The sequence below is a fragment of the Rhinichthys klamathensis genome, unplaced genomic scaffold, assembly GCF_029890125.1.
Source record: "Rhinichthys klamathensis goyatoka isolate OS25496 unplaced genomic scaffold, OSU_Roscu_1.1 h1tg000050l_1, whole genome shotgun sequence".
NCBI lineage: Eukaryota > Metazoa > Chordata > Actinopteri > Cypriniformes > Leuciscidae > Rhinichthys > Rhinichthys klamathensis.
In genome coordinates, this window is record NW_026606596.1 from 1079160 (window position 1) to 1104136 (window position 24977).

Consider the following 24977-nt stretch of genomic DNA (forward strand, 5'->3'; position numbering starts at 1 on the left):
CTTTTAGCATAGCTTAGCACATCATTGGAGTGGACAAGACCATTAGCATTTCTAAAAAAAAAAAAAAAAAAAAGACCAAAGAGTTTTGATATTTTTCCTATTTAAAACTTGACTCTTCTGTAGTTACATCGTGCACTAAGACCGACGGAAAATGTAAAGTTGCGATTTTCTAGGCTGATATGGCTAGGAACTATACTCTCATTCCTGCGTAATAAGAAACTTATTAATAAGAAATAAGTAATAAGAAACTGCCGTACCATGAGTGCAGCAGGCGTAATGATATGACGCAGCGCCTGAAAATAGTTCCGTTGTGTTGACGGAAGGTGGCCTATTTTCAGGCGCTGCGTCATATCATTACGCCTGCTGCTCTCATAGTACGGCAGTGAAGTTTCTTGATTATTATGCAGGAATGAGAGTATAGTTCATACCAGACTATAGGCCATACCAGCCTAGAAAATCGCAACTTTACATTTTCCGTCGGTCTTAGTGCACGATGTAACTACAGAAGAGTCAAGTTTTAAATAGGAAAAATATCGAAACTCTTTGGTCATTTGTTTTTTAGAAATGCTAATGGTCTTGTCCACTCCAATGATGTGCTAAGCTATGCTAAAAGTGGTACCGCCAGAACCGGAGATCGGCTGAATGGATTCAAAACCGGTAAAACTCAACAGTTTAACTCTGGGGGAGTTGTAAAATGAGCCTATTTCCAAAAAAAGTGGAGTATCCCTTTAATAAATCCTGACAAAAAATAAGCATCACATCAATTCAGATATTTTCAGCACACTTTCTTTGTACAACCGTCGGTGGTATTTGATAGCATCATGTTCTGAAGACCCTCAAACCACATCAACCGAACCGTTCTACCAATTATCAGCCCGTCTCTTACTGAAGTGTCTGCCGTCTGACCCCTGGATTGTCTCTCAGAGCCATTATACCCACACAAGCCTGATCAGACCGCAGTTATCTCCCATCACACAGACTCTGAGCCCTGGAGGCCCACTTACACGGGGCATGATGTGTGGGCCCTCGGGGAAGACTCAATCTCTGTTAGAGACCGAGACACAGAGAGACTCTCTAATTGCCTAACTGCATTTAGCCTCCGGTGTGAAATATCTCCAGAGGGGAAATGGAGAAGGATAGAGACATAAAGAGGGATGGAGAAACAAAAAAGCAAGAGGTAAGAAATGGCTCTACACGGCTAATTCAGTGGTCCTGACCTCTGCTCTCCTCTGGGAGATCTCATACCAGACATATATCCCAGATACACAGCAGACATGGCAGCGGTAATGGAGATGACCCCAATATGGCCACAGGAGAGGAAAAAGAACACATTGCGTCGACCCTCTCTAACACCCACAATGAAACATTACCTGCTTGTTGAAGCCTCTGCTAAACGTCTATGTGATTGCTTGTAATGGAATCCAGCGGTGCTTCAGACACATGGCAAAATTCATTGCATACAAAGCTCAGGGTTAAAAAAAACACCTTTTGTGAGTAAATATTGTCACCTGGTGAGTGAATAAAACGTTCTAGCCTGGAACTTTATTAAGAGCTGCAAATTTCGTTTACAGAAAATATTTGTTGACAACCTTTTTCCCCATGACTACGACGAAATAAAGACATCATTAAACACTGTGGCTATGAGGCTGTTAACACAACACCGTTTTCAACTAAAAATGTAAAACCTTATGCCTGAAAACGCAAACTTTTGAAAACAGGTTTTGAAGTGCAAGTTTTTGAAAACGGTCTCCGTGTAAACAACAAAAACGAATACGCGAAAACGATGACATCATGCACATGTGTATCACATGGTCAGTCTATAGTGTTTCATCGCATCTAATGGCCTGGCAGCAGAATACAGCGTTTTTAGTCGTTTTCGCGGATCTGTGTGAATGGGGATCGTTTTGACAACGCCTATACGTGGAAAACTTCTCCGTTTTAAGCATATCGTTCCCGTGTAATCGTACCCTATATCAACATGAAATATTGTTGACGAAAAAAGATGAGGGGAAAATATAGATTGAAAAATAAAAAACGTTGTTAGCCTCTATGAGCTTAGGGTTGAGACTCGATAATGTTGCGACTGCACTTGCGCAAACTCGTGATTTGCTTCTAAGATTTTTTTCTGTTTTCTGACTAAAAATTATGTCACTTAGAAAGGATGTTATAGAAGATGGACTAAATGGAAAGTAAAATTGAGGACACAGGCAACTGATAACTACATTAAAAGACACACATTAGAAGTCTTTCCTATCGTCACGTAATTTGGTATCCTAGGCTATGGTCTGTATTTTGTGAGTGCCAGCCATTAACTCCAAATACAGTTTGAGCTTTCACGGTCTTCTTACATACAAAACCAGAATCATTACAGATTTCTCTCAAACTTGGTCACACCTATAAGGCAACACAAGTCATACACTTTCGTTGAGTTGTTGACCAATACGTTCAACAATTATTTACAAAAGATATTTCTAAAATGGATAGTTCTAATTGGATGATGAACCACATTTGAGGCTTTAACCTCCACCTAGCAGTGACCGCTCCTGCTGTATTAATGAGCTAATGATGCATTCACGGCATGTCGTAACCACCATAATTATGAGATGACAACATGTGATGTTCTACTTGGAGCTGTCCTCGGACTCGGAATTATGCGTTTCTATGGCAACACTATCAACACTTAAAAGAACTGCAACGGTCACGTGGTACAGCGAAGTTGTAATTCCAAGTTCTACAAGGACGGTAACACTTTTTACAACTCGTAATCTTGTTATTATGGTAATTCCGACATGGTGTGATCACACTTTATGCTGCTTTCACATGCTATCGGAAATGTTCTACTTCTCACTTCTGAAGTTGATTACGAGCTTATCGCGTTCATGTGCTTTGTTGACGGAATAAGAATCAGGACACCAGGTTCATAATTGCCTATTTCTTGGGGAAATCTTATTAAAGCCAAAATGTATTAAAAGATATTTAATTTTGAATGAAATTGTAGCTGCTGCGTCCCATTCATTGACAACCATATAAACATACACAGTGCTAGATAGTCAGCTTGCTGACGATTCTGGAATTTTGGTCAAATACAGGATATTTTCACTGTGTATAAAAAAACCCTCGGAAAATTATGGACTATACAGAGTTTCAGAGAAGGAGTTCATGTCCAATTTCCAACTAGGAAACTAGTATTTACCATAATTCTGATTGCACGTGATTCCATCATAAGTTCATTCGTTGCTTGGCACCCATAAACAGCCTACAGTAGGGGGCCATTCACACAGAATTCACTTTTGCTTTTAAAACAAGATGCAGGACAGTGGGATAAAAAAAAAAACACTAGGTAGAGAGTTGAACTTAAGTTAACTTGAGGGCTGCATCATGCCATGCAAGAGATGGTCAAATGCAGCACAATGGTCAAAATGATGTATGGATAATCAAGTAAATCTAAGTTGCTTTAAAGCATTATATTTTATATATATATATATATATATATATATATATATATATATATATATATATATATATATCATATTTATATATATAATATATAAATAATATAAAAGTTATTCTAATGTTTACTTTATAAAAATCCGTACAGATTTCCCAGCAAAAAGACAAGCAACCATTCCTCTTTTTTTTTACTCGACTATCTCCTTAAGAATGTCCGAGTTCAAGAATGTTGGTCTAGATTGCACAAAACAGGTAGGAATTTTACACTTACCCTTGAGAGCCTGTGTGTCTGTATCCGAAGTCTTAAAAACCCTCTGGTACAAGAGCTCTAGAAATGGCCCAGAATGTTTTCTTGAAATGCCAATCATTCATTATTAGTTATTAATTCTAGAAAACTGCTTGGGTTGACTGTACAGTACTTGCTGTGAATGCAGTGCTCTGTGAGTTTAATACATTTGATTAAAACCATATGAACAGGTTGCCCAACTGACTCCACATTCCTTTGTGTGAAGATGTAGAGTAAGCAAACAGAAGCCCAGTATCTGTGTTATCTGCTTCCCAAACATGATGCATTCCAGACAGTGCTATGTGGCCTCGTAGTGGGTCATTTACAGAACCAAGGCCAATTTATTTAAAATCTAACACAGGCCTAGAATATACCTTCCTATAAAAAAAAATCTTCAGGATCAGATGTGAATTTTTTATCCTTTATTCAGAGTACTGTCAGTTAAGTCAAAGACTAGAAATGTATTCCAAGAAGACCATAATGTTTTTACCACTATATAAAACAATTTATGAAATGGCTGAAGCAGAGCTTGAGCAAGACCACCGCCGTTTTAGAGGCTTCTGTTGTTAGGGCTCAGAGCATTACGCTTGCAAGATAAATCCTCCCCTCTCCCATGCTTCCACTCTCTGTGTACAACCAGATAACGTTACCGTGGAAACATGCAGCATCCAACCAATCAGCAATCAACACCCTCCCAACCTGCTCCCCATGTGATATGCAAACAATGAATACATTCAGCAGGAAAAATAAGAGTATGTGTATATAGGCAAGGTGGGACGTTTACATGTCCTCATCTCACTGAAAGCCCAAGGACAAGAGGAAGAGGGGTCTATAAGAATGATGTTCCCATTGTGTGGGATTAATGCCATGTTTAGATTCAAATCCCATACACAAAAGCAGAGGTGGACATTGAAAATACTCAACCGCACACATCACTGACTCTGGGAATTAAAATCAGCTCGGGGGAAGCGATTTTCGCTTACATTAACACAATTACATTACTCTTTAAAGTGCTTTTGATGGTTTGAGCATGCCGTCTGTGAAATTACCACATATTCACAGTGCAATTATTCTACCCAGAATTGCCTTAATGAAAAATATACTGAGATTCAGCAATTAATGAATTGCTCTGCAGTTAAGTCAATGCTTTCTGTGGTCTATGATTGCTTACAAATGCCCGTTGATCGATAAATATAACTGCAAGCCATTATGATCATTCAGTTATAGCTATAGACCTTGGCGTTGTAACTAATCATGCCACCATTCAAAGCCTGAGAAATTAAAAAAGATATTAAAGGTAGCTTGAAGCCCTTCATTATATAAGGGCAAAAAACAAACAATAAAAACATTAAAATTAAAAGGATATTAAAGGTAGCTTGAAGAGCTTCACTGTGTGATGGTAAAAAACAAAAAACAAAACATTAAAACAATAGTTAACTTGCGTTCACGCTGCCATAACGTTAAAACAGCACCTTTTAGAAACCGCTGTGGTTATTCAGACTCATACATAATGTATAATAACTGTATTGTCCTTAGAACCTGACTCAATAACATTACACTGGATGAAATGTATACAAGAGACCTGAAGAAATACTTCTTTTTTTTTTGCAGTTCACACAAAGATGAAAATTCTGTCAGAATTTAAATGTCATACCAAACCTTCCATATATTTTATTTGTAATGTTTTTTTTATATATATAATGTGGATCGGGTGTTGAGCTCCAAAATGACAAATCTAAAGTGGTCCAAACAACTTAAGTATTTAAAATCTTCTGAAGCAAACAATAGATTTGCATTACAAAAAGGATGAAATTTAAAGGTTATTTGCTTAAAATCTCATTTGTGCATCTGTTTAAGAAATATGTCATATCATACAGTGCATCATTGGTTCTTGTGTAAACATCAAATCTAATGTTACATACTTGAATTTAATAGAGCATTACAGGGATGAGGAATTTTGGTAGGCCAAAACCCATAAATGAGTTAGCATTTTAACACTTCTGTTTCCATCGTCCTCAAGTCAATGTTTTTTTTTTTTTAAATGGGTTTTAGGGTTGTCTGTAATAAGGTCTGTGGTGAACAAAGTCAAAATACAGGTATTTTCAAGTTTTCTACAACATTAAAAATAAAATCAGAAGTGGGGTATTACTGATGTATTTTAAGATTTTACTTGTCTTGTAATGGGAGGTTGCTGACAAGTGGCTAAATGGGACTACAGAGATTAAGATTAAACATCACACAGAACAAGTAAACTCCTCTATTCATTAGTCCACTTTTACTGCCTCACTGTGTTTATCACACTCTTGAAAACTATTTAAACTCAAACGTTCAGGGGAAATGTATTAATGAAGACTGAAAGAGTTGTCAGATGCTTAGTGATGGTTATGTTGAAGTCATGAAACTGTGGTGTAGTTCATCTATAGCCTGTTTAGCTTTTTACTTCTAGAAATTGTATTTAGGCTTCAAAATTCATAAAAGCTGCGTTAATTTGAAAAGATCATCATCATGAACATAAGGTGTAAGGATCATAAACTTTTGTTGGTCACAGAGCTTATTTTCTGAAGTAATCCAAAAGCCAATAGAAAAATCCTATTGGGTTTTTGTCGAGGGAATTAAGGTGATGTTAACTTCCGGGTTGGCCAACAAAAATGTCCCATTGCAGCACTCTATTAGATTTCAGATTTACATTTCATTTTCGGGGGGATCTAACTAACCCTTCAAGAGTGATGCTTCGTTACAAAACGAAAAGCACTTTTTTCAACTATAACAAAGGGTATTATTCACTTGTTGACTTGATTGAAATGTAAAGATTTAAATAACGTGTGCGGATTCAATCAAAAATGATTTGACCCTAGCCTAATCAAAGCAATTCATCACCCATTGCTACACTTTGATTCACCTCTCTTAAACTGGCACAATGGCTGAGCTTGCGGTACAAATTAGTTATTTGCAATGACTTGACTGACTGATTCAGGCAGCGTGTTTTATGAAGCACCCTCAAGGGCATCACTGCACATGCACTGAGCTGCAGGAGCTTTTCACTTGCACAGAAACAGCCATCGCTTCGGGTTCTGTTGCTCTTGGTCAGCGAAGCTGCCGGTGCTTTTGCGAGTCATTGATTAATTGCGGTCATTAGGCGGCGAGAGAATGGCCTCACCTGGAGTTAGAGGTGGAAATCAACAGGAGATTAAAATTAATCACTCTGAAAAGCGACAGCATCGCCGGTAGCCTGCAGAGAGCAGGATGCAGAGGAGGGAATGAGTGAATATCTCAGAAAACGTGTGTAGAATAATAGCTTTCATTTTTATTAAAAAAAAAACATCACAAAAAGCACACAAAAATCAAATGAGGTTTTTCCATGATGTGCAACCCAAACAAAGAGGAAGAGAAAAAAAAAAGTTTTGTAATATTAGTACACCGTATTTAAAAAACAAAACAAAAAAAACTACAGTTAAAATCATTGGTTGTCTCTTATTAGTAAGGAGAGTTCACTATCTCTTTAAATGGCACTGTACAGAGAACCGGCCTAACCTCTACTTTAATGAAATATCAAATGGGCCCCATCCAAACAGATCATTCGGTTCCAAGAAGCTGATTTGCACAGCTAGCAGGTAAAGGTTTGCTGATGAAGGATCAGATTTCTGTGTTTACACTGGCATTAGTCTCTACGTTTAAACAAGCTGAACTGATCCTGAAACAGCACCCCTATTCTTAGAGGCTTAATAAATAAAAGCCCAGGGAAATCACGAGTGTGTGTGCTTTCGGATAATGACAACATATGTATAATAAATGTTAATAATACCTTATCCAGATGGTGGATGATTAGCCTGATCATCCTCATGTCCTTCATCACATTTGCAGCCTACCCAAGCGCCAACAGAGTACAGACGTAAAGACAAACGCAATCAATCGCACCCAACATTTACAGTAAATATATTTACACATTCAACAGGAACCCTGGCTAAAAGACAAGCAGATTGTGAAAAGGCTGCTTCTGTATACAACAGACAGACACAGACAAGCGTATAGTTGTCAGCATACACAATACTCTCCCATGAGACCAAAACCAGCATTTCCGAGAAAAAGTTCATTATACATATATCAATATATCGAGTAATATTTGCTGCACAGAGACTGGCAACAAATCATATAATGTTAGATTGTGCATTGCAACTCCACAAATCAATATGTACTTCAACTGATGATAGTTTTGTAATTGTTCATGTATTATTTACCTTCCACTGCTGATGTGGACCCACTCATTGTGTGATACACCGGTTCATTACACCCAAAGTTAAAAAAGGCACAGAGTGAACATTAGGGTGACCCTGCGGGATAAAATATACAGTAATCCACACCATGAGGAGTGTAATGTTTCTTCATGACAGGTAAATATTATGGTAAATGCGGTGACTTAAGAGTGTTAAGAAATCATATTCATACTACATCCTAATCAATGCACTATTAATAAAAAAAATAATCTATTATAAATCTATGGATGATCATCTGTTTAAATTTACATTATCCAATTGGTTTAAACTGATGTGATGTAAAACAAATCCTTCAATAAGATGTCCTTCATCTAATAAAACTGCACAACACGTCAAACTGACAATTAGCTTTAAAGCGGGGTGTGTTGACGGCCAAGCCAAATGCAGGTTTAGGATTAGTATCGCTTGTTAAAGTTTGCGCATTATGCAGCTCTTTAATCAGAGACATCTGTGATCAGCTTTTCTGGCCTAGCTGGAGTAGAGAAGTGGTGGTGGCTGCTAGTCTTTAAACTTGCCCAAGTCTGATTACTCAATGAACCGTATTTTACCACCCAGCATAAGCATCTTTTGAAATAAACCCTTTAATCTTGCTTTGACGACTAACACTATGCTGCAGTGTAGGGGGAGGTGGAGGTTTGTGGGTCACAAGCCAATCAGAGGTTTGTACACTAATCCCTCTGACATGTACCGATTGGGGTTTAAAACTGCCAAATGGTCCATTAAAAAAAAAGAAAAGCAGGTCAGGAGTCACAGTATTAGCTCATTTTCAGATAAATCAATTTCATATTGTTATATACAAATCGCATGTAAATAATCTTCAATCCAAACAAATGCTGTTATCTTTTTTTAAAGCAATCTCATCCAGAAAACAAAGCCAACCCACATACTTCCCGTAGAGTAAATCTTTGCCAGTCTTTTTGTAGCATAAAGAGGAAATAATTGTCATAGATAAATGGTTTAAGTTGCCTTAAAATGTTTCAAACTGATAAAAAAAAAAAGGGGTTGTACCACATACATTTAATTTAGTTTGATTTTGGGTTCATTTTATCTCTGGAGAACACTTAATAGGCAAACAATTCAAGTGCCTTACATTAGACAGGGCCTTCTATTTATAAAAAAAAAAAAAAAAAAAAAAAAACAACATCATGCACTGCATTATTTACAAAACAGGAGCAGGCATACCAATCACCTTTCCGCATCCCGTTGAATAACGTTTTTTTGTGAATGTTTGTTAAAGTTCTGGAAGTCAAATTTGATTTAATTGGATTTTAGCTCACTTTGATCTCTCTGCAGAGACCTTCATTTGCTCCTTCACAAATTCCGGTAGAACAATGAATAGAATAGTGACAGTCAAAATGTGCAGAGACTGATCCCAGTTCAACTTTACACAATAGACCCATCCCTGTTCTGGGCAGGGATCATGACGGGAATGGCCCCCATGCGGCTGAGGTTGGGACCGGCCATTCTGCTGGGTGGGGGAATAGGGGCATGGCTAGGGGGCCTCTCGTACTCTTCAGAGGGTATTTTGTCGTACTGAGGCTTGGTGTACTCATGCAGGTTGGAAGGAGACATGGAGCCCAGAGAAGAGCGCTGGCTGCCCACACTGGTGAAACTGCGCGCGGTAGAAACACGACTCTTTGGAGGGGGGACATCCTCTCTGTGGGAAGGAGAAAAAAAAAAAAGTGTTCAATCAAAACCTGTCAGGAAAATTTCTCAAAAAACAAGGTTGAAAAGAACTAATCTTACCTTAATAAAAATAAGTAATAATAATAAAAAGCCAAAGGTCAAATTTATCTGACATCAAATCACCTGACACGGGATCCCCTCTATGATATAATTTCCTGTTTTCATCTTTTTGTTTGTTTCCTCGTGTCAGTTAGATCACATGACTTTGTTGGTTGAGTTTGATTTCACAGACAGAAGTGTTTTTAAACATTAAGATTATGCACAAAGTTTGGGGTCAGTAATATCTTATGCTCACCAAGGATGCATTTATTTGATGAAAAATACAGTTATAAACAATAATATTGCGAAATATTGTAACAATGTAAAATGTATTCATTTAATTTGAAGTCTTTGATGAATAAAATATATAAAAAATGTTTTTTAAATGAATAATATTTTATCCCCCCCAATAAATAAATCATTAATGCAAAATAAATAAATAAAACTATCTAAATAAATGAAATCCTGGTGAAAAAGGTTGGAAGGAACATTGTGGACAGGTCAAGTCAGACCAAACATCTCCTTCTGCAGTAGAATCAAACTTTAACAGAGGCAGGAATGGGGCACAATGAGGCTAGAATAGCAGCTGAGTCAAGAATTGTTTGGCTCGTTTTGCTGCTTTGGCACTCAGGCCTGAGATTGGCTGAATGAAACTATGGAAGAATTTCCAGTGTAGCCCATCAGGCCTTGCTCCTCCACCATCCTCCAAATTAACAAGTAATCAGCAGCAATAATCCATTACAGCACAGAACACAGCAAAAGAGAGAAACAGCGGGGTCTCCTCTAAGAGAAACTGGCTTATTTGGATAATCCTCTTTTGTCATGGCCTAAGTGAGGCCGCGCAAGTCTCCCAGACAGAGAGTCCAGCTCTGGTGTCCAAGGGGGGCCTAATAAAGGGCCTGACCCACAGCCTGCCCCTTCACAGTGAGGAATGCCATTTCAATAGGCCGGGGGAGCGAGAGAGGGACAGAGGGGAGAGGCATTGACAGAACAGGAATCGACTGAACAAACAAACGCACAGAACTGATTACACCAGCCTTTCGTTTGAAGAGAAAAGGGGTGAGAGGGGAAGGGTGATCGCACCGCTAGCCAGTTTCACTGGCCATCAGCTTTGTTTGGTCATCAGTAAATGCGGGGGAGGCCTGCGATTGAATAGAGGCTGAGTGAATCAAACAGACATAGGGACAGTGACACGTACCAAATGGCAACTTGGTCAAGAGCTCCCTTTCTATACCATTCTTGTTCCTTTCGTTATTAGATTGAAGAATGATGCTCCAGACATGTCTGTTACGGTTCGTGTCTCGTGTTTCCCTCTACTTATGATGACGTCATGACTCTGTGTTTCTTTTGTGTGTCTGAGATTACTGATGGGTCTGCACCTGTGTATCATTACACCTGCGCCTCGTTGGAGTCGTTGCTGATCCACTATAAGACGGACGCTGACGCGGAGTATGGCAGGAGAGAGGAGAACCAGCAAACAAGCATTTATTTCTTGTTTCATTTCTTTTATTTACTTTACTTGGTTGATCGTCTTGTTAATGTTTGTTGTCTTCATATTGTCTGAAGTTTATTAGTTATATTTATTTGTGATACGTGTTTCTTGAGTTTTTGCGTGTTTGTAAGTAATAAATGTCAATGCAGCGCACTTGAGTTTCACATGTCCTCCTTTATGTTGTGAAACCCTTACGTAGCCAGTTTTTTACAAAAAGGGTTCGTAACATAAATTGGGGGCTTGTCGAGATTTCGGATTACTTTCATTTTGTTTGATGAGCAGATAAAGATAGTGGTGCTGGGCGATCTCCGGGTAGGTAGAGTAAACCAGGGGGGCCGTGCCTCTCAACTGGTACCCTCTGAAGACTAGAGAGGTTTTAGTTAGTCTTGGTTAGGTAGGTTTAGGTCCGGAGTCGGAAAAACAGGTGTTTTCTGGGGTCTTGTGGGAAAAGGTTCACCGTTTAGGACATTTTTGCCAAGAGTGTGTGTAGTACCTGATCTCATAGGCGATCTCCTTCTCGTACTTCTTCTTTTGGCGGGCACGGCAGCAGCAAAAGACGATGAGGGCGAGGAGAATGAGAAGCAGCAGAACACAGATTACTGCAGCTGCGATGACGCCGGCTGTGTTAGGGGCTGCAAAGGGAAAGATAGATTGTTATTGAGATGCACAGGTTTAGAGTATAGGACATAACTGATAAGCCCATTCACAATACTATAGTAATCAGATAAATAAGGGAAAGACGAGAAGTACCTTAGATGCAGTTTGAAACTCAGCTATTTTGCTACTTGAATGTTTAAATCAGATTTTTGAAGACTTACGTTGTGTGACATTGACCACCACCATACACTCCTCCGTTCCAACACGATTTTTTGCAAGGCATCGGTACGTTCCTGAAGCTACCTCAGTGGCATTCCTCAGACTCATGGTGCCCCCGACTGGATCTGTGCGCAGCAGGAGACAGATTCTTCATTTTAACTGTGGCACCTGATGGCACCAGTTATGACGGTTTATCAAAACTCTAAAAAAAACTTCTTTCAGGGTACACGAGTAAAAGGAACTTACCAAGGACTGCCAGGGGTGGCAGTAGTTTATTGCCTGTGGTTCTCTCCCAGATGTACTGCAACGGCTGTGTGCCCTCCACAGAGCTACACCTCAACATCATGTCTTTACCCACCTGAGTTTGACCCTCTGCATAACATCTGGGTTTAGAGGGACGCACTGAGGGAAAGGAAATAGGAAGGAGAGAAAGTTAGAAACACTAAAACAAAACTACTAGGACTGGGGGTCTCATATATAAAGGTTACATTGCAAATTTTCCACATGACAGTGTACAGACTTGACAGGCAGCAATATAAATAACTTAAAACACATGATGAATAATAAAATAATATTATGAATAATAATAATAAATTAATAATAGTTAATAATATCAAGTTAACAAATAATAATAATAATATCCACAAATTATTATTAATTGTATATTAACAATAATAATAATAAATGTAAAAATACTATAGAATTTTTTTTTTTTTTGCAAATTAAATTAATTGAAAAACCTTTTAATTAATGCATGAAACAATCAAAGACAAAGCATAATTTTATGATAAGATATCATGCTAAATAAGATTTCTAAACATACAGAACGAGTACAAAGTGTGTACAGTCTTATGCAAAGAATTACACAGTATGTATGAGCTATTAGTATAGCAGTTTTATGCATGAGACTGCATGTGTAGGCAATTATCTCAAAAAGGAAAATATTACCATTCCACTCTGACCAGCTAAAGGCTGAAATATCACCTTCTGCTTCATATATAATGCGAATGTCATCACGAATGTAAAGGACAAGTCCCTAAGGCCCTTCTCTCACACTCCACCCATATGCATTCTCACTGCATCATAACTAATCAAAGCATAGGAACTGGAAGCCATGATCAGGGTAATGGATACAGCTGCTGCTATTACAGGTGCTGCCAATCAACTTAATTAAAATCAGAGCGCAGTGGGTGTCAACATTCTTTGAGATAAAAGAGCGAACAAAACCAGAAGAAGAGGGTGGGAAAGAGGCTGCCTGGCTGGCAGACAGCCAGCATGTGTGTTCAGTGATATGCATTAAAAACAGCAGGCTTAAGGGAAAAAGTGGGTGAAATCTATGTATTTTTAAGGGAGGGAGTGATAGAAAGAGATGTGGAAAGATAGTGAAAGATTGAATGGGGGAAGGGGTGGAGAACATAGGGAGCTCTGTGTAGAAACCAAAGCCTGCACAAACAGACCCCCTCCTCGCTTGGCAGGAGATGACATAAGAATTCAAAGGCAAACAAAACTCCAAATTAAAACCAGGAGGAGACCGAAACAGAGCCCCATGTAAGGAGGGCAAAGAGACAACGAAAGAGAGAGTTAGAGGGCAAGACAGACAGAAGAATGTCAATAGTTGCTCTTTGTGATTCCTCCCAACCTTGGGCAGGGCGCTGGCATTTGAGCGTTGACATCATCGTTTGATAATAGAAGCTGTAAAAACAGATCTCTGGGGCTGCTGGGACAGAGGCTTAGAGACCTGAGGATTAACAGCAGGCAGGACTGAACAGCAATTTAATAGGATGAGGGGTCAGAGAGCACAGCAGCTTCCTCTGACGGAGAATTTAAATGTGTGGTGATGGACAGACCAGAAATCAAGGTGTAGGTTGATAGTCCAATGCAGTTGCTTAAACCAACAGACACACAGCTATACTAATGACCTGTATCTGCTTCTTTGAGAAAGACAATTTATTATTAGAGACATTACTTTCAATAAGGTGAAATTGTTTTATAGCTTAGCAGTGAGATCAAGGCAAGTGTGTCAGTATTCTAAGGTGATCACACTTGACTGGGCAAAAAGGCGAGAAGAAAAACAAGAACGAAAAAGTCAAACTGCCTGATAACACTCCAGACGCATAAAGGCATGAAAAGAAAAAGGTCAAGCATTTCTATTTTTTGCTGTCTGGGAAGGGATAGATTTGACATTTTCCACCTTGAACACTAGAAAGTTCCTTTTGGAAGTTCCCAACTTGAAGTGTTGATGGCATCCACAAAATGAAATGAGTTAAATGCAAATAAAAACAATAATGACAAAAGCACATAAAATTACTAAAAATTAAAATGTAAACTTAAAACATAAAAATAAAAGCCCATTCAAAATAACAAATATATTAGTATAAATAAGTCTTCAAACCTTGTAAACTACATGCTCAACACCAAACAAATACTCATTATAAACCCATATAAAGTTGCCTTGTGGAGGCACTGCGTTTCTCTGTGTCTGCATCCCTTGAGCAGAGCAATGCCTCTCTGAGGTGGCATTTAGCACATATACAGCCCCTTCAAGTGAATGCCCTTGGACTGCTATCTCTGACGAAGACACATTTAGTAAGGAACACACGCACGCAGCCAGACAGCATCTGCTCTGAATGCAGGTACAGAGTCCCCGCGGTCATCAGCGATAGGATGAGGGTGGACAATGAAGGGAACAGGCGAAGAAAGAACAGCTGCATTCATCAACTGCTGAGAGCACAACCAATCTGTGTCCTTCCATCTGTCTTACAATGATCCACCTCCAATCGCCAGGTCGGCTCTTGCCAAACAGTCCTTGATACTCATGTCAAACAATTGCTACCCTTTCTCTAATTTATGCCCTTTCACGTCTTTTTAACACTTGTTTGTTGATACAAATACTATTGAAATTAAGATTCTGGATAACAATCTTGATCCTATAGCAAAAAGAAATCCAACTGATCACTCCTTTATTTAAAACAGTAAATGAAAAAAACAAAATACATGATACTGTTCAAAAGTTTGGTCCAATTTTTTTTATATGTTTTGAGAGAAGTCTCTTGTGCTCACCAAGGCTACATTTATTTGATCAAAAATACAGTAAAAACAGTAATATTGTGATACATTATTACAACATAAAATAACCTGTTTTGGAAATTTAAAATTTTAAAACAGTTTATTTATTTTATGTGATAGCAAAGCTGCCATGTGTCACACGATACTTCATAAATAATTCTGATTTGGTCCTTAAGAAACATTTCTTATTATCAACGTTGTATTGCTTAATATTTCTGAGAAATCCTAATATTGTATGTGTATATACAGAAGCATTTATTTGAAATAGATCAATTGAATGCATCCTTGCTGAATACATTTTCTTTTTTAAATAATACCTCAAACTTTTGGAAAAAATAATAAGACACCAGACAATTCACTAAAAGAATGGTCATTTTAAGGATTTCAGATTTCAGTGTAAACTCTCCTCTCCTTTTTCCTGTTTCTTTTTTATCTTACAGCTACTGCCATTCATGCATTCGTAATGCAAATACACATCTCGGTCATGTGGTTATTGAGTTTCGGGAAGTGACGCCACTTTCGTCATATTGTTTGGGGAGTTGCTTCTGATGGCCTTGTTTGGCAAGAATGTGTTTGCCTAGGGCATTTCTGTCCCTGCACTAGTCAACACAAGGAACAGGTGATTTTTCACACATGAAGTAGCACTGATGTCACATTTGCTGTTGACAGCGATCAATGCAGACCCTGAAACAAGGCATGTCAGAAGGCCTGTGAAATCAAACTTTATTTGTGCATTTATGGTGCAGATCAATACTTTGTCACTCAGGACTTTCCATTATGTTTTATAGCTCACCTTCCAGAAGAAAAAAAAACAAGGAATATGAGGAGTGTTTTTCAAAACAATGCCAAATAGGTCAAGCATTTTTGAATAAACGGGATTAGAGATTAGTTATTTAGTCAAAAGTGGCATTTACAAGCTTATATTTTTTACTCACCCATGACGGTTAGTAGGAACTTCCTGCTGCTTATGCCAGGGACCTTCTTCACCTTGCACTGATATGTGCCCGTATCTGTGGCTTTCAGGCCCATGATGTTCATGGAGGCATCACCGTTTTTAGGATCAGGGGAGTTGAAGTGGACTCTCCCTTTAAGAGGTTCATAATAGTGTTCAAAGGCCCTGTCACCGGAGTACACAATCACCTGTGGGAAGGAATTAGAAATGAGAAAAGAGAATCATGTTTTAGTAAGTGAACCTCATATTGGTAAAAATTTTGCTCAACATTTTAATTTAAACACAGTGGGTGGGAAACAGTGTATAGGTGTCAGTGAAAGGCCAAACCAATGTTCAGATTCAGACTACAACCTAATTTTTCTGCTTTTGAAAGTCAGTTAGACAAATACAGTGCTACTCCTTATCTCAAAAACATCCTTCAGCACAAGTGAAATATTTGCTCTTTCAATGCTACAACTTAAACAAAGTGTTCTTGTTGGGCTACATGAACGCATTCTGTCACAAGTAGGGGTGTGACGAGATCTCGTGCCATGAGATCTCGTGAGATTAAAATGTAACGAGTTTTCTCGTCGAGGTGAAACAAATGAAACAAAAAGTGTGAGGGTTAAGTTAGGATAGAATATGCCACCGCTACGTTTACATTATGCTTCCACTGTCGTTTTGCTTTTTATAGAAATAAAAACCAGTTAATTCAGTTGGATAACGGTCGCTTCAATTCCATCCAGCTCATCTGAAACGAGCTGCAGTCACACGTATTGCAGCAGGAATCAGAGTTCACTGATCACGTGATGAGAGTAAGTAACGAGATGACTGTCAAGACCATGGCGGAGGATTCATTGCACAACAGAGACAAATGTCTTATCTTGAAGAATGCGCGCTCAGCACCACCGCTCCCTATTCACAGAGTACATGATGCGATCACGAAAGCGAAAGTAAAACGGGAACGCGCATTCAAACGCGATTTCAATACCCCACATTTTGAAAGAGGCTCCCTGATGCATGCGAATATCTGTGTGTAATTCATCTAATATCAAATATCAAGTGTCAAATATCTAAATTTGTGTGTAAATCGTGTGTAAAGTGGTTCTGGCGTAAATTTTCTGATTCATTAAAATGTTCGTATTTTCCAAATGTTAGTTGGTACACAAGAAATCTACACCTGCTCCCAGCCACGCGTAAATAGTGCGCTTAACACCTGAACGTTTTGCTCATTAATAAGGCTGCATTTTAATTCACCTTAATCGGGTACATATTTGCACAGCATTTTGAAAAAATATTATATATAGTAATTACATACGGTTTTTCTTATTATGAGAGCCAGTAATAGCATCTGCGATGGTGGTCCTTCTCCAGTTATTTTTCCGAAGTGAACTAATTCGTTTTTTGCTCTTAAGCTTAATGTCGAACCATTTTCTTCTCACTTCTGGGAATGTTCGATTAACAGATGAAACTCCATTAACTGCATCTGTAATATGCTGCCAAGCTTCCTTTTTTTTAGGACCCGAAACGCCACTATGTACGCTTGAAAATAAAATGTGGCGTTTTGAATGAACTTCTGATAATAAAACTTCAATTTCTGCATCTGAGATTTTTTTTTTTTTCATTCGCATTCATGTCATAATATGATGCCCATATATAGTTGTCAGTCGGATTTAATGGGCGGGATTTATGGTAATTAAGAATGAACGTGCACGCGCATCCCATTTATGACTGATTGGAATTCATTAACACACACACACATTTCACTATCACATCTGACGTTTACGAAGTATTTGTGAATCAGGAGAAGAGTTTTCAGGAAGGTCTCTTTACGCGCAAATCACTCGCATATTTACTCGTATATTTAGGAATGTTTCATGAATGAGACCCAATAAGAGAAAACGGTGTTATTCATTTTTATTTATACTCATTTTATTTCTATGATCAATTTGTGGAAAGGAGTTTAGTTAGGAGGTCAAAAGTTGTAGAAGCTCATCATATACACAGTAAGGTCTGAAGAGACTCAAAATCATACAAGAGAGAAGCCAGTCAGTTGAGTTTGTGGCTAAACCATTTACAGTGCATGAGTATTGTTGTCTTTTACTGCATATGATAATTCATACTCCAAAAGTAGAACTGAAATGACATGCATTACAAGATGATTAGTTAAAACATTGCAGACTATTTTTCTGTTTTTATGTATTTCGTCACAAAGGATTTATTAAAAATACGGTGTAAAAATCGCATCTCGTTCTTGTGAGCCACTAATCAATATATGCTTGTCTTAAAAAGCTACGTAAGAAGAGACTGCACCGGTCTGTTTCTGGCTAAAAGACACATAGTACAAACACAAATATGGGATCCATTCAATAGTCCCCATCCCCACCACTTCATTTCCATGACGATGGAGAGGCGACGGCCTCCCATAGTGTCTTGCATTAAGCTCAGCAGTCCTGAGAATGCACCTCAGGGCAACGGAACAAGAGCTCGGAGACACTCAGAATCCTAATGAATGTATCAGTCAATATTCAGCACATGGGTGAGGAGGAGAGAAGGAGAAAAATGTGTGTGTGTGTGTGTGGTGGGGGGGGGGGGGGGGGTGGTGGCGGCGGGGGGGTTAGAACCTCTTCCTCATTCTTCCTTTCACATTCAAACATCTGCAGAATCTACGAGTATCTCGTCCAAATTATCACTTAGTAAGCACTAAGCAGGCCTAATACATGCCACATGGAGTCTGCCCACAGGACTTCAAGGAAACATCCAACAACATCTGTAAAACACTCCATGTCTACCATGTCTAATAACTAAAATGTAATAAAAAAGGGATAAGGAAAACTGCCTGGAGCAACATACAGGTATAACATACTTCAATTCAAAAAGCCAAACAATGTCTGCTCAAGGCAGAGACCAAAAGATACAAAATAGCAATCAGGGACAAGGAATTAATTTAAGATTTTTATCATAATGTATTTTTATCATCCAACTATGGAATGAGTCTAATCAAATAAGAGAAGGAAACCAATGATTAAACACGGATCTTCAGCCTGGCCTTTAAAGTAAAAAAGAAAAAAGAAAATTCACCCTAAATATTTTGTAAATGCGCGTTATTGATCTTACTGTGAAACTCATTCATTTTTTAGTGATAAGCCCCACATCTCAAAATTCAATCAACAAGCAATGAACAGAACCAAGTTCCTGCCCTATTTTTTTTTTCTTCCCTTTTTGATAATGTTACACTCGGGTGTACGTCACAATATAGAAGGAAAGATATGTTGCTCCTTCAATTTCATCACGACTTTAAGAAAAGTTAGTCTTTACTATGTAGGGGTCAGTGTGCAGTTTCACCGCTATTTATGAGTCAAGTCTTCAAGGACAGTGTGACTTGTTAAAAAAAAAATGTGTGCATATGTTTACTTGTGTATCTGTTTACACTTGAGTGTGTGTGTGTGTGTGTGTGTGTGTATGCCTTAGGTATGTGCACTTCCTCTAGGGCCACATCAGGCTTGTTTGAAATGCAAAGCAGCACTGAGTCACCTATGTTGGAGATCACTCTGCTTTATAACCCGGGCAGTTTCTGTAGGCCTGCCTGTCTACATCAGTGTCTACACTTCACTGCACAACCACAGATTCTGCTCTGACCTGCAGTATATGCTACCTGGAACTAGTGCATGCACCAAATTCACAGCCCTTACATTTGGGAAACACAATTGGGAAACACAGATACAGATAGATTGAGAATCAAACAATAAAATACCCCATTTAAGACCCTATTTTAAATTACCCTACTTTTTTTTTATTTAACTTCCTTAAATGCACATTCCTGGTATAAAGACAATGTATTTGTCTTTGCAAATTGTACAATGAAGTGACTTGCTGTTCTCCTGAAACATTTTAATATTAACTTGCAGGACATAATTAAATAACATTGGGATCAAGGTTTCCACAAAAATATTAAGCAGCAAAACGGTTTTCAGAATTGATAAGAAATGTTTCTTGAGCATCAAATCTGTATTCCACGATGATTTCAAGAAGGATCATGTGACACTGAAGACTGGAGTAATGGAGGCTGAAAATTCACAAATTATTTAAAAATGTATTACATTTATTAATATTAAAATAAAAAAGTTATTTTAAGTTGTGAAATATTATTACAATACTACCGGTTTTTCTTTATTTTTCATTAAATAAATGCAGCCTTGGCGAGCATATTTCAAAAACATATATATCTTACTGACCCCAAAGTTTTGAATGGTAGTGCGTGTCATTATTCAAACTCCTCAAGTGACAATACATGCTGATTTAAACCGTTCTAATTAACTAGAAACTTTCTCTGACTCAAACATCTACAGATATGAAAATACAAAATTTCCAAAGAATACAAAACAGCAACTGGGGTAATTTAAACAATCTCCTTTTATATATGTAAAAACGCAATGATAAAATCATTGCTTGTTTACTTCTATTTTCTAAACAATCCTTTTGTTTTGCATTTCCCATTGTCACTCTCAGGCTCAATCACAGCAGGACTATTGTGCAATTGCAGGTGCCGCGTAAGAGATTATGGAACTACAGTGCATGTACCGTGAGTGTCACCCCCATTTCCCATCCATTCTTCACTATAATGCTAACGCTAATGACCAATGCAGTTTTGTATGGATTTCGTCAACTCGTTAGCAGCGTCCCGCAAACAAGAGAATCATTCACACTTCACTGTGTCCCAAAGACCTTCACAATGAATACAATCATTGGAAATTGGGTTCTGCATTCAAGGTTAATTCGTTGTTTTAGTTCTGGCACTAAAAAAAAAAAATAGAAACTGTTGTTTTGAAGGAAGATGTTTTCTCCTGTATTCATTTTCCTTGTGTATTTGTGTAGTGTCAAGCCCTCTTATTTCATCTTGGATTAAAAGTGAGAGATGAAAAAAGGGAAATGTCTAAGATGGACCAAAACACTGGGCAATCAATTGGTCTTTATCTGTAACTCCCCTTTCATTTTTTAGCTTTTCTTTTCTTAACTCATTTAGTAGCTTTTCATGGCCAATCACTTCACAACTGTCAACAGAACACATGCACTACTGTTCAAAACTTTGGGGTTGGCAAGATTTTTTTTATGTTTTATGAATAACATATATACATATATATATATATATATATATATATATATATATATATATATATATATATATATATTACGGTGGCCCAGTAGCGCACAACACAACGAAATTTAAAAAGCAAACATAAGTTCACAACACAACGAAATTAAGCCACAACATAACGGAAAATGTACAACACAACGGAAATAAGCCACAACACAACGGAAAATGTACAACACAACGAAATAAAGCCGCAACACAATGGAAATGCTCCCAACCACTGGGTTAGTTTTAGTTTTAACAGTATAGCTAAACATTGTAACTACATTTATTAATTCAAAATCACCTACGTGCATTATAGCTGCATATTTACAATCTAATGCTTTGACGCGCTACCACAGCGTAACCCTAAGGGAACATCTGCCAATTCCTTCAAGTTGTTTAAACGTATAATTTGTATGAATTAAAATTACTTTTAACATTCAAAAACATACATGTTCAAAATCCAAAGCTTGATTGTATTGGTAGTAGACTGACTTACTACAGCTGACTGTTTGTCCAATACCTCCCTTCATGTATATAGCCTACAGTAAACAAATATTCTTTTAGGAAATTTCTGTAAAAGTTTTTTTTTTCTTTTATCAGGTTTCAAAGGTTGTAGTTCCTATTAACCTTAAAACAGGTGAAATTTTGTCAATAGCTCCCTGCATGCACAGTACACAATTTGTTTTTTATAGAAACATTAGGCCTACTGTAATGTCCCAAAGCTTGTGTTAGGTTCCTAGTGACCTGACTGACTTATTACTGGTGAAATTGTGCCAATGCCTTCCTGTAATTCTGCAATTCACCAAATGTTTTATATTTTTATTCATCAAATTTTATTATAATAAATTATACGTTTTAACCACTTGGTGGAATTGCCAGACGTTCCCTTAGGGATCATGCGCTGTGGTAGCGTGTCAAAGCATTCTCGGAGTATAAATACGCTTGTGTAGGTGATTTTGAAGTATATTTTATGTCGATTTACAATGGTTACATACTGTTAAAACTAATCACGGTATTGATATATTAAGACTGCTAACTCTATAACAATGGCAAAGAAAACTAACTTTATCGCGCTCCGAGAGCCCTCTGGTGAGGAGCATTTCCGTTGTGTTGCGGCTTTATTTCGTTGTGTTGTACATTTTCGGTTGTGTTGTGGCTTATTTCCGTTGTGTTGTACATTTTTCGTTGTGTTGTGGCTTATTTCCGTTGTGTTGCGGCTTTATTTCGTTGTGTTGTACATTTTCCGTTGTGTTGTGGCTTATTTCCGTTGTGTTGTGGCTCATTTCCGTTGTGTTGTGGATTCATTTCGTTGTGTTGTGGCTTAATTTCGTTGTGTTGTGAACTTATGTTTGCTTTTTAAATTTCGTTGTGTTGTGCACTCTTGGGCCACCGTAATATATATACACTCACCGGCCACTTTATTAGGTACCCCATGCTAGTAACGGGTTGGACCCCCTTTTGCCTTCAGAACTGCCTCAATTCTTCGTGGCATAGATTCAACAAGGTGCTGGAAGCATTCCTCAGGGAGTTTGGTCCATATTGACATGATGGCATCACACAGTTGCCGCAGATTTGTCGGCTGCACAGTGGAAGTAGCCATCAGAGGATGGGTACATGGTGGCCATAAAGGGATGGACATGGTCAGAAACAATGCTCAGGTAGGCCGTGGCATTTAAACGATGCCCAATTAGCACTAAGGGGCCTAAAGTGTGCCAGGAAAACATCCCCCACACCATTACACCACCACCACCAGCCTGCACAGTGGTAACAAGGCATGATGGTTCCATGTTCTCATTCTGTTTACGCCAAATTCTGACTCTAACATCTGAATGTCTCAACAGAAATCGAGACTCATCAGACCAGGCAACATTTTTCCAGTCTTCAACTGTTCAATTTTGGTGAGCTCTTGCAAATTGTAGCCTCTTTTTCCTATTTGTAGTGGAGATGAGTGGTACCCGGTGGAGTCTTCTGCTGTTGTAGCCCATCCGCCTCAAGGTTGTGCGTGTTGTGGCTTCACAAATGCTTTGCTGCATACCTCGGTTGTAACGAGTGGTTATTTCAGTCACTGTTGCCCTTCTATCAGCTCGAACCAGTCTGGCCATTCTCCTCTGACCTCTGGCATCAACAAGGCATTTCCGCCCACAGAACTGCCGCTCACTGGATGTTTTTTCTTTTTCGGACCATTCTCTGTAAACCCTAGAGATGGTTGTGCGTGAAAATCCCAGTAGATTAGCAGTTTCTGAAATACTCAGACCAGCCCTTCTGGCACCAACAATCATGCCACGTTCAAAGTCACTCAAATCACCTTTCTTCCCCATACTGATGCTCGGTTTGAACTGCAGGAGATTGTCTTGACCATGTCTACATGCCTAAATGCACTGAGTTGCCGCCATGTGATTGGCTGCTTAGAAATTAAGTGTTAACGAGCAGTTGGACAGGTGTACCTAATAAAGTGGCCGGTGAGTGTATATTGTAAATTAGTCTAGCTGAATATTCAGCAACTTGCTTAATCAACACAAAATTGGTGTCATTATAAAGCTGAGAATCTTGGCTTTAGAGTGAATGTAGGGAATATGACCATCACAAGAGCTAACTTCTTTACATGAACATGTGATCAGTCAAATAAATGTACATAACAGATAGACTTGTCACATATCGTTGAAAAAGTCCCAACTATCAAAATACAGCAGTTAGAGAACAAATAATACCAAACCATTTTTTTGAAAATGTGCTGCCGACGCACATGTAAACCATACATGATGCTTTTGAGCCACGTTTTTGTTTGTACCGCAAAACATTAGAAAACCATTGTAGCTCACATCTTTTTTTTTTAGAGCAGGTGGTCTTGAACGAGCCTAAATACAACAGAAGACAATCCGTAGATCACAGTGTGACATGACATGCTGCTTGGCTAAAGCTATTGGACTTCTGGGAAAAAAACTGTGGGAAACAAAGTCCTTGCACTGCACAGCCAAACATCATCAGGATTTTACTACCTCCGCCTCGTTTTGATCTTTCCAAACAAAGATCACAGCAGAAACATTGCGCACAGGAATCACAGGAGCCGTGATTTATTCCTGAATGATTCCGCGCTTTGAACGAATCGGTTGAGTCAAAGATTCAGTGACCCATTCATAAACTGCCTCATTCTGAATAAAATCAGCCGTTTGAACGAATCGTTTGAATGAATGAATTAATGACTCACTCATTAAGACGGTCGCCTGCCGGCACTTACTGGTGGTTTAGTTTCAAAGTATCATTCTTTTCACCATTTCTTTTCATTTTCAATGTAAATGATTTAATTTGATTGGTCACAGCCCTATACTGTCGTCTTATTCTAATTGAATGTATTGATCAAATTTAAGAATTTGAAATGAAAGATGGAGCATACATTTAATTAAATTAGGGGAAAAATGCCCTTTATGAAGGTAAAAAAAAAAAATTCTAATAAGAGTGTTTTCCAACAGTGATGTAATGAAACAGTGGCAATTTAAGTTTGAAGGGAGTAAAACCTCTGTTTAGGCTATTAAGGAAATGTAATTTTGCCTAAAGAAGAACTTTTATTTTAAATAAATGTTCATTTTAAAGCAGCCTACTTCAGTGTGATATGTTAACATATCATCATGCTTAACACTGAGATTTTGAATAATTGTAATGTGATGATCAGATGCAGTTATCTAAATCAAAGAATATCATAGGTTCGGGTGGTTGGCAGGTGGATTAGTTATTTTTAACAGAGGATTTGGGTGACTTAAAGTGCAACAGATTAATGAATTTATCTTTAAAATGTACATCATTTTCTT

At 38.2% G+C, this 24977-nt stretch overlaps 1 protein-coding gene across 1 annotated transcript in view; it reads right to left on the reverse strand.

Moving 5' to 3' along the window:
* Window positions 1-7020: 7020 nt before the first annotated feature.
* The window catches only part of cxadr (CXADR Ig-like cell adhesion molecule), a 64489-nt gene continuing 46532 nt past the window's right edge, over window positions 7021-24977 (reverse strand). The window contains exons 3-7 of the mRNA XM_056247648.1: window positions 16042-16246; window positions 12287-12442; window positions 12043-12165; window positions 11718-11856; window positions 7021-9664 (exon numbers count right to left, since the gene is read on the reverse strand). Of these exons, the coding sequence (XP_056103623.1) occupies window positions 9391-9664; window positions 11718-11856; window positions 12043-12165; window positions 12287-12442; window positions 16042-16246 (897 nt within the window). The 3' untranslated portion in view covers window positions 7021-9390. The remainder of the gene's footprint in view (window positions 9665-11717; window positions 11857-12042; window positions 12166-12286; window positions 12443-16041; window positions 16247-24977) is intronic.